This window comes from Apium graveolens, chromosome 5 (genome assembly GCF_009905375.1).
Source record: "Apium graveolens cultivar Ventura chromosome 5, ASM990537v1, whole genome shotgun sequence".
NCBI classification, from domain to species: Eukaryota; Viridiplantae; Streptophyta; class Magnoliopsida; order Apiales; family Apiaceae; genus Apium; species Apium graveolens.
Window position 1 is genome coordinate 95,598,276 of NC_133651.1, and position 15,375 is coordinate 95,613,650.

The window sequence follows — 15,375 nt, forward strand, 5'->3', positions numbered from 1 at the left end:
ATGATAAATACTAACTAATTTGATCCAATTCACTATCTTTTCACTAAAAATAACAAATTTTTTCTTTCTAACAATTTAACCAAAAATAACAGTTTAATTCAATACAATGTGTGTGATATTGTAAATCAAGCTTGAAATATCCTATTCATGTTACCTTGCCTAACCTTGGGCTTGGTGTGGTGTTCAATTTGTTGAGGGGGTTACTTGGGTGGTATACAACCAAACACACATTATTTGCAGACAAATACGATTTGTTGTTATCAACTGTTTGTGCATGTCAAAACCAAGTACAAGTTGCAAAAAGGCACACGATACTTTAAGCAATGTCACTGTTACCATATGCCTTCCCATTAGGCCAAATTGCCAAAACAAAGTTATGAATCAATGTATATCAGTGGACAGATGCATCTTTCAACCGGAAGAACATCTCGCATTCTCAATATGACTAACCCCTTCAAAGTTGAAGCTTCCTGGTATGGTGCAGAACAACCTAACTTTAAGATTCATGACCCTTAATCTACCTTGCCTTGTACTTTCAGACAATCTTTAGGATCGGAACAATCGGAGGTCTGCAATTGACCCATATCTGTAGTCATCATTTAGCTCAGCAATTCTTTCTCTGTAATACTAGGTCGAGTGTCAAAAAAAACCATACATGAATTAATATCAATACGTAGTACGTCACCGAAAGATTTGGTCAAGAGAAAAATGTTACTATTTCAGTCAGTGTTCATGAATAAATTGAACATCGGATACATTAGTTACGGAGAAACTTTGTATCTGGTGGAAACATACCGTCTGTCATCAGATTTTACAAAAATTTCAAAGTAAAATTCCTTTTAGACAGCTTTTCACATGAAAATATCCACCTAGGACTGAAAAAGAAACAATATACAAGAGAAATTCAACAGCTGTTTTTTCATCATTCAATGTCAAGTCTAATAAGGTTGCTAGGACACAAGTATAACAGAATTTCAACTAATCCAAATGTCAAAGCCACATATCTTGTAAAAAAATGGCTGATTATTTCACTATAAATAGTCTTAAACACACCAACTTCATGCACAACCAACTTCCAAGCTACTTTGCTTATCTTTCCTCTTCTGGCTATCCTTTTCCATCACAACCAAATCATCAATGGCTTCTTTTTTCCAATGCGTTTTAGTTCTTTTTGTAATCTTCCTTTCTGCTCTAAACGTCGCAACTGCTGCAACATGCAGTGACTGTTTCATTCATTCTCGTGCAGCTTATTATCCGAATTCAGATGAAAAAGGAACAGAAAGTAAGATTGTGGATTATGAACACATGTCACACACACACTTCCATATGCACATAGTAACTGCTTATACTAATTAAATATATATTTTTTTATTCCTGAATGCTAGGCGGGGCGTGTGGGTATGGCACATTTGGAGCAACTATTAATGGCGGAGACGTGTCAGCTGCATCAGATCTCTACCGCGATGGTGTAGGATGTGGTGCTTGTTATCAGGTGATTACGCACATCCAAAGAATCATATCCATTTGTTTTAAATATCTTAAATTACCTGCACACATCTCACCAAAGAGAACGAACTAGTCAACTAGAGACCTCTCCTAAACAAGCACTGCTTGTAAGATGACCAACTCTTTTGCATCCTCAAAGTGCTACTAGGAAGAACAAGTAAGTGGATCTTGTACTCTGACAGTATCGTGAAAAATCATACCATACATCGAAACTAGAATGATGCAACACAAGAACTTATCATTTATCTTATTCCGGTCCTTCGAAGACAAGTCAGTTTGCTTTCTTAAATCAAAAATTAATTTTAGGTGTTTAAATCACCTTTAAGGATTTATTTAAACATTAAATCCTTTTTTATCAGGTGAGGTGCTCGGACAGCCAGTATTGCTCAGATAAAGGAGTAAATGTGGTTATAACTGACCAAGGATCCGGCCCCAGTACAGATTTCATCCTCAGCAGGCGAGCCTTTGGACGAATGGCTCAGACTACTGATGCAGCTGCCTCTTTACTAAATCTTGGTGTAGTTGATATTGAATATAGAAGGTACACTGTTTTCACATATTTATTTTCTTAACTTGTCTGCAATGAGGTTTTATGGGAAGTTGTCTTAGTACTTATTATATGTCAAGTTCCTACAAATTTATAATTAGCAAAAGATAATCTGCAAAGTTCGCGTACAAAGTTTACGTCAGAGAGTACTCTAATTGGGCAAATAATTCAAGACAATTTTAACAAATGCAGACCGACCTTCAAGCACTGATATGAGTACTTAATTATCATAGCATGCTAATGATATTTTAAAACAAATGATTTTCACTTTGTAACACAATATAAATCTCTGTTTTACTCAATTTCGTTTCACAAACAGAGTGTCATGCAGCTATCCATCCAAAAACATAACAATTAAGATTGATGAAAACAGCGACTATCCTCATTACTTGGCTTTTGCTTTATGGTATCAACAAGGAAACAGTGATATTACCGCTGTGCAGTTATGTGAGGTAACACTTCTTTTCAAGTCTATGTAATTAAAATTTAAAAAATTGTTCTTAGGATGAGATTACCATGTTCCATATCTAGAAGTTTTAGATACTATACAAACATACACAACACATGCCCGTACACACTTGACTTTTATGTTTATGTATCAATCTTACTTGCAGACAAAGAATCTTAATTGCAAGCTTCTGAGTCGAAGTTATGGAGCTGTATGGACAACAACTTCACCCCCTAGTGGATCTTTGTCTCTGAGGATGCTATTTAGTAATGAAGATACTGGAGATGAGACTTGGGTTGTCCCAGTTAATAACATTCCAGATAACTGGAAGGCTGGAGACACCTATGACACTGGAGTACAAATGAACGCTTAACTACAGAACACGATGATACATCTGTAATTCTGATATTAGAATAATTGAGATTCATTTAAATTATTCATCTCCGATGATTGTATTCGTTAAGTGGACTTCATTCCAAGTTCAGTAAATCCCCTGTTAGAAACCAACATTTTTATGTAATACTGATATAAGTTCTACCCGTTTATGATATAAAGGCAATAGAGGTATAGATGGGTTATATTCATCAAATTGTTATTTTCTGAAAAATCTGATTATAAAGGCTTATGCATAATAGATTCTGACACTGATTGGTGTTACAGAAAGTGGGGGAACCAGATCAGTGGATGATACTTGAGTCTCAATATAATGTCATGATAATTATTTGCATATCTACGATTGGTACCTTACTGGTTAAGTTTGTGATATATAAGCACAAATTTGTAGTCATTTGTAGTAGGGATATGAGTGTTTTTGAACAAATTTTCAAATGCCTAAAGAGTGTGATGGATACTACTAATTCCACACTGTTATCGCCAGAATTGAGGAATTTTTATGCTTCTAATCATCAGTTTCACAGAAAATAAAGCTAGACAAGATTGTCTGATACTACCTTCCGCTCACAGAGGCCTACTTGAGATTTAATAAATGCAGAGGCGTATGGCCTAATCCAACGAGCACAGCTAGAGTCTAGTCTGCCTTACGCTGATTCAGGCAGACGAATCCTCATAGAATTACACAACCCCAATTAGAAACTAGTTCAATCCAACAATTTGCCTGTATTTGTATTGAGGGGGTTCATGTATCTAGAGATCAGTCTGCCAAATTGCATAGAATGATGCAGAACTTACTGTGTTTACACGCATACCATGATATAAATATAGGAAGCAAGATTTCTGCTGTGATTATTGAAACAAGTGGGAACTAGGATCACTACCATATGCTGCTTAACTTATATAAATATATAAAATTGTTAGTGGCAAACCAACTAATCACTGTTTCAGTTCTCTTCTTCTTCAAGCAAAACCTCTTACAATTCTAATTACATTTCTTAGCTTACCAATTAAATCTGGATCATTAATTATAATTTGTTCAGTACCTTCAAATCAATTCAAGATTTTAAAATCTTGACTCCAACTTATTTTTCTTGCTATGTGCTTGCGTTTGTTAAAAAGGAATAACATGCAAAGAGGTATTATACAACTTCCTACTACACTACTAAGAAATAATGATGGAACTTTGAGAACTTATCACTTAAGGCACCGGAAAATGATTCTAATTTCTTCAAGTACAATAAGATATGCAATAAAGTGTTTTCTGCACCTTTTAATTATGTGGTCCTTCGAAAAAAGTATTGTAATCTAATGTTAACTTGCAGTATAATTTCAGAACAGTAAATTAACTAAAAATTAATATGTTGATAACTAATATTCAAGTAGAATTCTTTGAAGAGTTAAGGGAAAAGGATATATGTCGAAAAACAATGCCACTAGTAAAGAAAAATTGAATATAAAGATTAAGAATTCCTGATCTTAAAGGTGGTCAAGTAGCTGATTAGTATAAATATAATAAGCTAGTTTACATTATACAACACATATCTGCTAAGCGCAATTCATTCCTTTCTTTGCTTCTCTATTATCTTACAATGGCTTCTTCTCTTCAACTAATATTAATCTTAACACTGTCTTCTCATCTGATGTTTTACGAGGGGAATGCTGCAACATGTAGCAACTGTTTCCTTCATTCTCAAGCAGTCTACTACCCTAACTCTGATCAACACGGGACAGAAAGTAAGAATCTCAATACAATATGATACCTGCATCAATGTCTATAAATGACTAAATACATTTTCTACTTGTTTTTGCAGTTGGAGCTTGCGGGTTTGGTAGATATGGAGCAACAATCAACAACGGATATGTATCAGCTGCATCTAATCTCTATCGAGGAGGTATTGGTTGTGGTGCCTGCTATCAGGTCAGTATCAACAAAGTTGATTGGACCATAATATATGGCAATGTGAACTGAATACACCATTAAATTTTATGTTACTGCTAGCTACTTATTTAAAAGGCATGCATATTTATCCAATATAGATTGATGCTAAAATTGTTAGACAAATACTTGCATGCTTACTAGGTGAGGTGCACCAATGGTAACTTTTGTTCGGACAAAGGAGTGAACGTGGTGATAACTGACCAGGGATCTGGTCCGGGGGACTTTATTCTGAGCAGGAAAGCGTTTGGTAGAATGGGGGAAAGTAAATCTGATGCTAAATCTCTATTAGCCCTTGGTGTGGTTGATATTGAATATAAACGGTAACATTTCTTAAAATTATACATATAATTCAGAAGTTGTGTACATATTTTTCTAGCTGAAGAAAGTATATTTTGCTTATATCCTGCATATAAGCTTCTAAATGTGACCGGAGTCTTTTTTTTTTGTTATTTTAACTTCTCAATTAATATGAGTTGTTAATGTTCCATGGAAAACATAATACCCCCGAAATCAAGATCTTTCTCTTTTTTGTTTGGAAACAGGATTCCATGCAGCTATCCAAACAAAAATATAATCATCAAGATTGACGAGAACAGTGACTACCCTTATTACTTGGCTTTTATGATATTGTATCAACAAGGCACCAAGGACATTACTGCAGTCAAGTTATGTGAGGTATGGCTCACGTAGCCTTCCGATATTGATATCTTCCAACTCCTTTTAATCTGAATGCCTACACCTTGTAGTTTTGTATTCTAGGTTCTCACAGGATCAAAGAAATTACTATTTTGGCATAACAGAGTCGTAAGCAGGGTTTTAAAATGTTTTTAAGTGTTGTCTGAAACGAACTGGTCTGAAACTGAGTGGTCGATAGACCATATAGCGACAGAAAATAAGTCCTAAGACTTGTAAGCACTTATCAAGCAAATTTAGGGTTGTTTTTATAATGGCAACAAGCAGATCTGTAGTCTAATGAGAATTTTTTTTGGGGGGGGGGCTTAATGATGATAAATATTGAGAGAAATGATGATTTTATTGGCAGCCAAAAAGATTAGTGTGCAAGCTATTGAGTCGAAGTTATGGAGCAGTGTGGACAACTACTTCGCCACCTACCGGCGCCTTGTCAGTAAGAATGCTGCTCAGTGACGATAGTGGAGATGAATCATGGATAGTTGCAGCTAATAACTTACCCAAACACTGGAAGGCTGGAAAAAAATATGACACAGGAGTACAAGTTAATGACTTGTAAAATTTTATTTGTTTTTTTTATGATTTAGTGGTTTTGGCTTTTGCTTTGTTAGTTGAATGCTGTCTTTGTCCCTCTTTTAGAACATCCTCTTATGCAGATTTTGGGGTTTCTGCAGTCAAATGACAAGAGATTTTTAAGATATCTGAACCTTTTTATTTAAATTATTTGGAACTTCAGTGGAGTGTTTTATATGTTGTTTGTACTTGTACCTTAAAAGGCTTTGGATGTGTTCTTGGTGCACAGCGCCCTTGACATTTTCTCAGCTCATTTAATAGCTTTATTTTAGTGACAGTTTTCATTTTCATTTTTTTTTTACCTAAATTCATGGTTTCTTACTCCACGCAAATTGTAACATATGTATGCTCTATCAGATGAAAGCTCTTATTACAGAGAAATATCATTCTTCAAACTTTCTTTTGGTTCGTGTATTGTATTTGAGTTATATGGATCATCAAGGGACGGAAGTGTCATACAAAGCCTCATTGTAAAAAAAACCATGCACATTAACATTCAAGAGGTAAATCAACAGATGAAGTTGCATTATAACACCCCATAAGATTTAACATTACAATATGTTGATTATAACTTATACCGCGGTGTTATAATGCAACCTCATATATTATACAATACTAAATTCAACACAAGCAACAAAACTATCTATATCATATTTGTATATATATCCTTATGGTCTATTTTGATACAAGTATTTTATTTGAAATGCTGGAATTGACCCAAATAACTTATTTGGATACACAAATAATTTGAATTTGGATTTGATCCAATTACTACTCATTTAAAAGTGAAGTCCACTTGTGAGAATTTAAAATTATAATTTGAACAGTGTCATTTTAAATTTTTTTCAGGGCCAAATAACAAATAATCAGGCTCGACCCAAATATAATGCCCTGCAGAAAGAGTATAATTTTTAATGTTGTGATGTGCTTGTACAGGGAGTTCCACAGAACAAACATATTCAAAATTGGGATGACATCTGTACATTATTTTCCTCCGATAGAGCTACTGATGAAGGTGCTGAGCAATTTGAGGAGTATGCAGCTGCAATGAACCTTGAAAATAAAGCTGTTAGCACTGCTAAAACGGGTTCCGGTGAATCAAATAAAAGGCAAAAGAGAGTGGGTCGAGCCTGATTATTTGTTATTTGGGCCTTAGAGAAATTTGAAATGACATTGTTCAAATTATAATTTTAAATTCTCACAAGTGGGCTTCACTTTTAAATGAGTAGTAATTGGATCAAATCCAAATTCAAATTATTTGTGTATCCAAACAGGCCATTATAGAATTTAACATTAGTTTCTAGATTATATATAAAAATATGGAGAAATGCAATATATTGAGCACAACATATTAGTCCCGACCGGATTATTATGATCGAAAAACTGACCTAGCTATTGAACTGTACAAGCCACACACAAACACAAGTAAATCATGAAAGCCTACATAAAAATATATATCCATACATAAACTGCCATTTATGCCTAAAGATTGAACAATCCTAGCCCCATACAAATAGATACAGATCGAGAATTACATGATTGTACAAGTTCGTATAAGATTCAAATAAGCAATACTAAACCTCAAATTTTGGTGATTTTTCAGACAATTGGATATAGATACATTAATGCTTGTTTGTCAACATACCAAAACTCTTAGATTCATTGAGAAATTAGTGTGAAGTTCATCAAAGAAATACATACAAGAAACAGCACATGTACACGAAAAGGGATCTACATCGGAAACTAAACCTTGTAAATTGATCATGGTTCTCACCTCTCACTGTATAATCGGAGATTTTACAGGTCTTCGTAAATAATGAGATGTCAGAGTACATGCTGATGATTGACTTGACCAAGGATACTATATTACACAATCGAAGTTGTATTCTACAGTTTCTCTGAACATCCAAGATTAGAGTAGGTGTAGACATTGCCAGAAAGGAGAGGAGAAACAAGGATTTTATCTTTTAAGCAAATTAAAAAAAAAAACAAAATGATTGAACATAACAAATGTGCAAAATTTAAAAATCACTTTACAGGAAAATTGGGAAAAAAAATAATCGAGAAAAATTCACTGGGAGGTTTTTAAAACAAATAAGCACAGTTTGGTTTTGGTAAACAGAATGGTGAATTCTTTTGATTGGCAACAGCAAGACAGTATATTTAAAAGTACAATCTTCATGGATGATTTTGGGGGTGAGATGAAGGAATTCTATTTTTTATAAAAAAAATAATAAAAAGAGGAAATCGAAAGGATAACCGGTCAGAAGAGAGTGAAAGAAATGTGGAGACATTTCTCAATATAAATTCACAATAAGATCATACAACGCAATTATACAGTGGATGATCCATGTTCAAAATATAAACAAAGGGAGATCATACAACAGTCATTTAGTTGATGATCTGTGATCAAAATAGATCCACGATGATATCATATAAGTTTGTGAACCGTGATCAAGAAATCCACTTTGAGATAATGATTCATCATACATCAAGCAATGAACTAATGCTCATTCAGGGAACAAGAAGAAAACACATGAATGTGAAACAGAAACGATGCAGGACATGTTTTAAGAACAATGTACTCACAAAATGTTCCCTCCTAAACCCCTATACACAAATATCTTTAATGTTAACTAATTAAGATATAAAACTATAGTCACTTCATTCATATAAGCTGCAACGGAATAACATGATTTCTTCGATAATGTACATATGTTACTATACTGCCTCTTCTCATAAAGATAATGAATTTATTTAATCATGTATTTATGGAAACAGAATTCTTCACTTTCAAGTATCAAGAAACGTATCTATGAAAATAAATCAGAAAATACCTAACAATGCTGCAAATACTACAATTCCAAGAATGAAACATTTTCTTTAACTCATTTCTCCGCCTTGGAGATCCTAAAATCCCTTTTCAGTTCAGCAACCCTACTCATACACGCTGCCTTGGTCTTCCCAGGCACAGCAGCAGTTATCTTCTCCCATCTCATAGCCACATCCTTCGGAAAAGCCTTCAATGCATTAAGCAAAGCAATATCCTCCCCACTACTCCAACTCTTCTCTTTCTCATTACTCACCTCCCCATTACTTCCAAACCCTGCATTGGCAATCTCCTCCTCAACTCTCTTATCAACCGGTTTCCTATTCTTCAAAAACCGATCAAACGAATCCGAATCACTCACTTTCCTCTCCCCTAAAGACTTAGCAGTCTTGATCACACTCTCCACACAATGCCTCCCATTAAACACCTCAGAAATAACCGCCCACCTCCCCGGCATTCCCACCGGGTTCTTGGCCATCTGTTTCTTCAAAATCTCCAAATCCCCATCAGTCCACTCACTCTCCTCCTTAACCCCAACAACCCCATTACTCAAAAATCCCTCCTTTTTCTTTTCCTCTTTCGAAACAACACTAAAGCTAAAATCTTGCTGGGGTTCCTCAACTTTCTTGATTCTACTTCTTCGACTCGCCTTTCGACTAACATCCAAAGAATCTGAGCTGGGCAACTCAATTTCAGGAGGGGGAGGTAGAATTGGGCCAAGGCCTACTCTAATGTCACCAGCAGTGATGATAGAGGGGGCAAAAGGGCCAACAAAAAATGAAAGGGCAAGCCAAAAGAAGATGGATTGGAGAGGTTCAGATTGGAAGTGGAAGAGAGAGAGGAAAAAGAGGAGGAGAGAGAGAGGGAGAGAGATGAAAAGAGTGGGGTTCTGGAGAGAGAATAAGGGTGTGTTTGGATTGGTTTCTTCGGGGTTTGTGGAGATTGTGCGGGATTGAAAGAGGAGTTTTGGCCTGCTTTCTTCATCCAAGAACTCCATTTTAGATTCAAGACGATGAAGAAGATCTTGGTGGGGTGTAACGTGTATATGCTTTTATTTAACCCCTCTTGGGCTCTCGCCTCTCAGTTCCTTTAGTGATTAATCGATATTATTAGGCACAACAATTAATCATCTCCGTAATTATTTTAAATTGCGAAAATCGATATTACTCGGCACAATAATTTTTTTGTTTTTAGTGATTAATTGGATAATTGATGATTAATTATATAAATTAATCAGAATATTAATTGGATATATTTAATAAAATATAAAAATAATTAATTTATTAAAATATATAAATTTAAGAAAAAAATATAGTAAAATCGGATTATAAAATCGAATCGGCAGAGCATATTAAAATGATTAATCGGGTAATTAATAGATAAAATCGGTGATTTTAGAAGAGAGCTAATGGTTGCGTTGGTCTTTTTTACTCTATTCATGTTACTCCAGCGCGATAATTTACACGAAAGTAATAGGATGATATCGTGTTTGCGGTTTCATTTTTGATACACGAACATCATTTATTTATGGCAAAATTTTCACAATTACGGTCGATTTCATGTGATTTTGGAACCAACAAATTTGTGTCGTTCAAACCAATCCGCATTGATTCATTGCGGAAGCCACACCACGTCACCTTCCGCAATATATCATTTTATAAGCCTCGTTTGTTTTATTACTAAATAATTAGTATATTTCAATTATGTTGTCAGTATTAAATAATTTAATTAAAATAAATTTATACTCAAAATAATAAAAATTTACAAAATTTTTAATTTCAAAGAAAAATGATAGAATCAATACTCAAAATACTTCGTTCGTGGTTATGAAGTGTTATAACATTTGTAATACATAATTGTATATTTTTCTTTTCTAACTGGACTTTATATCATAAACAAAGTATTCTAAAACCAAAAATATATTTGTTAAATAATTTTTTATTTTTAAGTGTATTTATTTTACCATAATAAAAGGTAAAATAAACAATATGTATGTTTAAAAAATAAAAAATGATATAAAAATTCTTTTAATATTAACAAGCCATATCAAATTTATGGTTAATTTTAAAAAAATACTAAAAAAATTTATTTTGAAAAAAAAATAGGCACTTCCGCAATGAATCATTGCGGAAGCCTAGTGTAAGCCCAGTGCTTCCGCAATAATTCATTGCAAAAGGTTTGGAAATTTTTTAAATTTCACGCGTCAGTGGCGTGTTGGTTGGTTAGAGTCTTTAATACTCCTTCCATAATGAATCATTGCGGAAGGAGCATTAAATGCACATCCGCCAGCCTTTTCCTTTCCATCTTTTTCACAATTTTCTTCTCATTTTCACAATTTTTCGTTCGAGCTCAAGATTAAGGTATGTTTTTTATTCCTATTTTAATGGCTTCACACTTATTTATTTATTCAAGTTCATCTAGTGAGCATGATGATTTTGATAATTTTACACCTGTAGGAAAAAAATCCGGTTTATCGTAAACTTATTGTAGATGATGTTTATGAATTGATAGATGTTGATACTTATGAATATAAATCTAAGAAAAAATTGGATAAAGATTATGATGTTGATTATATGGAAAAAGAGGAAAAGGGTGATCTAATGAGAAAAGAAAAACAAAAAATGAATAATAGTGATGTTGATGATGATTTTAATAGAGAAGAGAAAATGAATATAAATGATGATAGTGATGTTAGTGATGATATTGATGATGTTAATTATAAGAAAAGTTTGTTAATGTAGATAAGGATGATGATATGAGTTTTGAGAAAAAATAGGTTTTCAAAATCAAATATGAATAGTGTTGTCCCTTGTGTTGGGATGCTTTTTAATACTTTGGATGAAGCCGAAGAGTTCTATAGAGATTACGGTAGAAGTATTGGATTGATATTATTATTATGAGTACCCATACATAGATATTCAAAGGGAAATGGTGTATCATCGCGCTTGTATATTTGTCGTAAGGGTGGGAGATTAGATTCAATGAAAAAGAATGTTGAAGATGAGAAACAGGAAAAAAGGAGGATTATAGATGTAATTCCAAGAACAAATTATAATTCCCGAATGTGTGTCACTCATAGGGTTAAAAATGATAAGTGGAAAATAACGTTGGTTCAATTGAAGCATGATCATGATATGGTAGCTCCGGATAAAGTACAATTCATGCAAAGGTCAAAAAATATTGATGTGGTGATCCGAACATTGACCGAGTTATTTAATAAATTGGGGATTGAAACCGCCCAAGCGATGAGATTTCTTGGTGAAACATGTGGTGGTGTGGAAAAACTTGGTTTTTCAAATCAAGATATTCGTAATGTCATTCATGATATAAGACAACGGGTGTTTTGTTGGGTTTGTGGAGTCTATTAATTAAGCCCATGAAAATAGATTATTCACACTCAGATTAGTTTATGGGTTAGTCTACTTTTCAGATTTGGACTATAATTTTGATTTAGTCTTATTTTCTTCTTTTATAAATACTCATGTAATTGTAAAATCATAACACAACAAATTGTGAGAGATCAATACAAAATTAGTGCGGCTTGTGGAGTAGGAATTTCCGAACAACGTAAATCTTTATCTTGTGTGATTGTCGTTTATTTTCTTGTTCTTGTTTTTTCGCTTTGAATTTTGCTTTCATTGTTGTATACTCAACAACTGGTATCAGAGCTTAGGTTTTCAGGCGAGTGAGAGCGATGACAGAAGACGGGAAGGTAAATATTGACGAATTTGATGGCAAAGATTATGGGTTTTGAAAGATGCAAAATGAAGATTATTTGTATCAGAAAAAACTACACGAACCGATGGAAGAGAAGAAACCAACTTTAATAAAGGAGGAAGACTGGAAGCTATTGGATAGGCAGGCTCTGGGGGTTGTCAGGTTGACTTTGGCGAAGAACGTTCATACAATATCGTCAAGGAAATAACAACTTATGGGTTGATCAAGGTTTTGTCAAACATGTATGAGAAGCCGTCTGCTTCAAATAAGGTGTATTTGATTCGCTTATAGGTTGCCACGAGATTGAATGAAGGAGATTGTGTTACTGATCATGTGAAAGCATTTAATTCTATCCTAGCAAGATTGATATCAGTGGATATTAAATTCGATGATGAAGTACATGCCTTGTTATTGGCATCCTCATTACCAGACAGTTGGTCGGGATTTCTCAATGCTATAAGTAATCCATCTGGGAGCGGTAAGATAACTTTTGATGGAGTTCGAGATTCAATTCTTGAAGAGAATATATTCGTAGGAGAAACTCAGGAGAGTCGTCAGGTTCCTTGTTGAGTGCTGAGAGTAGAGGCAGAAAGTTCGAAAAGGGGAAGAATAAGGGGCGTAGCAGATCGAAGTCACAGAAGAGAGGATAATCCAAAGATCGCAAGGATATTGTTTGTTGGAATATTCAGAAGAAAGGTCACTTTAGGAATCAGTGCACGGCTCCCATGGCTCCCAAAGGAAAGAGTAAAGAGGATAATTCAGCTAACGTAGTTGAAGAAGTGGTGGATGACGATGTTTTGATTTGTTGTGTTGAATGTTCGGTTGAATCATGGGTTATGGATTTGGTGCATCATTCCATGCTACCTCTTGCAAGGATTTAATGTTAAATTTCAGAGTTTTAAATTTTGGTAAAATTCGTCTTGCTGATGATGAGACTTTGGATATTGCGGGCATGGGAGATATTAATCTCAGAACCTCTTTGGGAACTAGCTGGACGTTGAAAAATGTAAGGTACATTCCTGGACTGAAGAAGATGTTGTTATCTTTGGGTCAGTTAGATAAGGAAGGGTATTGTGACGCCCTCAATCTCGGGGTTAGGAAATGAGGACTCACACACCTCTATTCTAATAATTAAATATGCATAAACCCTGATTAACTACTAACAGGATCAGCAGGATAAAGTATGAGACAAGATTACAACTACCAATCACAGAATATAACTTACAAACCCAAAATATTATTAAATAATCAATATCGGTTCCGGCTGGAAACCGACAGATAACCCATTATATCTTTATACACCTCTTTCTAGGCGCGAGCTCACTCATAACCTGCACTACCTGCTCTGGCAACTGGAAGCCCTCAACACGATAGGGACCACCAGGTACGCTCTTACGAGCAGTGCGCCTAAGCCTGACCATCTTCTTGCTTAACTGCCATGGTTAGATTAAGACAAAATAAATGAGTAGAAAACTCAGCAAGTAACTATATAGCAGTTCTACAATATCAAATCTCAATATGCTTTGAACAAACTAGGGCATTCTACTTTAGTTAATCTAGGTGGCAGATTTCCATATATTTATTTTTGTTTTCTTTGAGATAAGGAAAGGGTATCCGAAGAATAGTTGGGCTTTCAAGAAACAAGGCTCGAAACAGAACAAAAGCCGATATTCATCACAATTCACTATAGGATCAAAATAGATCTTTCGATAGAGGAAAGCAACAGTATTTCAAGATATAGAATCATTCATATGATCAACAATTTCAGGAATCTAGGTGGCAAATTTCCATATATTTATTTTTGTTTTCTTTGAGATAAGGAAAGGGTATCCGAAGAATAGTTGGGCTTTCAAGAAACAAGGCTCGAAACAGAACAAAAGCCGATATTCATCACAATTCATTATAGGATCAAAATAGATCTTTCGATAGAGGAAAGCAACAGTATTTCAAGATATAGAATCATTCATATGATCAACAATTTCAGGAATCAGGGTTCTGAGCTTTAAGCTCCACAATAACATAATGAACTCTTTTCAAAACAGTATAAACCATTTTCATTTCCAAAAATCAATTTACTGAATAAAAGTTTCAGTTCCCTTTTTAAATAATCATTTAGAACCCTTGATTGGATCACTTATCTTTCCATTTCATTATATACGGGTGATCAGCCCGTATCGACCTCCATTCCGGTCTTTAAGGTACCATTGGGTATAATTTCAGCCTTAAATTGGACTAGTCCCACTAGCCTCTTACCATGACTGGACTAGTCCCACTAGCCTCTTACGTCTCAATCCAATCCATCAGGAATTCATTTGGAAAACCTTGAGTTGGAAAACAATAGGTTTTCTAAAATTCATTTTATCATTACCAAGCCTTTGAAATCATTCGGACTCTTTCAAGTCGAAACTCATTCTTAATTCAGATTTTAAAGAAACAAAGTTCAGGGAGTGAATCAAAGATACACAAGGAACAATTCTCAAGAATTCTGTATCAAGGATAATAAGGTACTAAATTTGAAGGATCAGTAATAACTTAGGGATCATTAGGGCGATCAAGAGAAACAGGGTATCATTAACAGAGTTATCCAAGATAATTAAAGGTTCAATATGATTCATGGCATTATAGGAAACTGGAACAGAAAGGCAGATTATCAAAGGGTGAAATTAATAGGATTATCAATAACAGGTTATCAAGAACAAGGGTACTTGAAATCAATATCAGGGTTTCATAAA

General features: G+C 34.4%; 3 protein-coding genes across 3 annotated transcripts; 2 read left to right on the forward strand and 1 right to left on the reverse strand.

Moving 5' to 3' along the window:
- The first annotated feature begins 1,058 nt into the window (after positions 1-1,058).
- LOC141724294 (expansin-like B1) lies at positions 1,059-3,162 on the forward strand. Its single transcript, XM_074526369.1, has 5 exons — positions 1,059-1,282; positions 1,386-1,492; positions 1,866-2,047; positions 2,373-2,505; positions 2,668-3,162. The coding sequence occupies exons 1-5, from the start codon at positions 1,138-1,140 to the stop codon at positions 2,872-2,874; spliced, it is 774 nt and encodes a 257-aa protein (XP_074382470.1). The 5' UTR covers positions 1,059-1,137; the 3' UTR covers positions 2,875-3,162.
- Positions 3,163-4,422: 1,260 nt separating this feature from the next.
- Positions 4,423-6,442, forward strand: LOC141661428 (expansin-like B1). Its single transcript, XM_074468438.1, has 5 exons — positions 4,423-4,628; positions 4,706-4,812; positions 4,975-5,153; positions 5,376-5,508; positions 5,876-6,442. The coding sequence occupies exons 1-5, from the start codon at positions 4,484-4,486 to the stop codon at positions 6,080-6,082; spliced, it is 771 nt and encodes a 256-aa protein (XP_074324539.1). The 5' UTR covers positions 4,423-4,483; the 3' UTR covers positions 6,083-6,442.
- A 2,387-nt stretch (positions 6,443-8,829) lies between these two features.
- On the reverse strand, positions 8,830-10,015 carry LOC141724295 (transcription factor MAMYB). Its single transcript, XM_074526370.1, has one exon. It carries the CDS (start codon positions 9,921-9,923, stop codon positions 8,985-8,987), a length of 939 nt encoding a protein of 312 aa, XP_074382471.1. The 5' UTR covers positions 9,924-10,015; the 3' UTR covers positions 8,830-8,984.
- Positions 10,016-15,375: the final 5,360 nt, after the last annotated feature.

Excerpts from the sequence above, each read along its gene's own strand:
- LOC141661428 (XM_074468438.1), top strand. The coding sequence starts at position 4,484 with ATGGCTTCTTCTCTTCAACTAATATTAATCTTAACACTGTCTTCTCAT. Across the intron at positions 4,629-4,705 it reads TGATCAACACGGGACAGAAA|TTGGAGCTTGCGGGTTTGGT; the intron begins GTAAGAATCTCA and ends TTGTTTTTGCAG. Across the intron at positions 5,509-5,875 it reads CTGCAGTCAAGTTATGTGAG|CCAAAAAGATTAGTGTGCAA; the intron begins GTATGGCTCACG and ends TTTTATTGGCAG.
- LOC141724295 (XM_074526370.1), bottom strand. The coding sequence starts at position 9,923 with ATGGAGTTCTTGGATGAAGAAAGCAGGCCAAAACTCCTCTTTCAATCC.
- LOC141724294 (XM_074526369.1), top strand. The coding sequence starts at position 1,138 with ATGGCTTCTTTTTTCCAATGCGTTTTAGTTCTTTTTGTAATCTTCCTT. Across the intron at positions 1,283-1,385 it reads AGATGAAAAAGGAACAGAAA|GCGGGGCGTGTGGGTATGGC; the intron begins GTAAGATTGTGG and ends CCTGAATGCTAG. Across the intron at positions 2,506-2,667 it reads CCGCTGTGCAGTTATGTGAG|ACAAAGAATCTTAATTGCAA; the intron begins GTAACACTTCTT and ends TCTTACTTGCAG.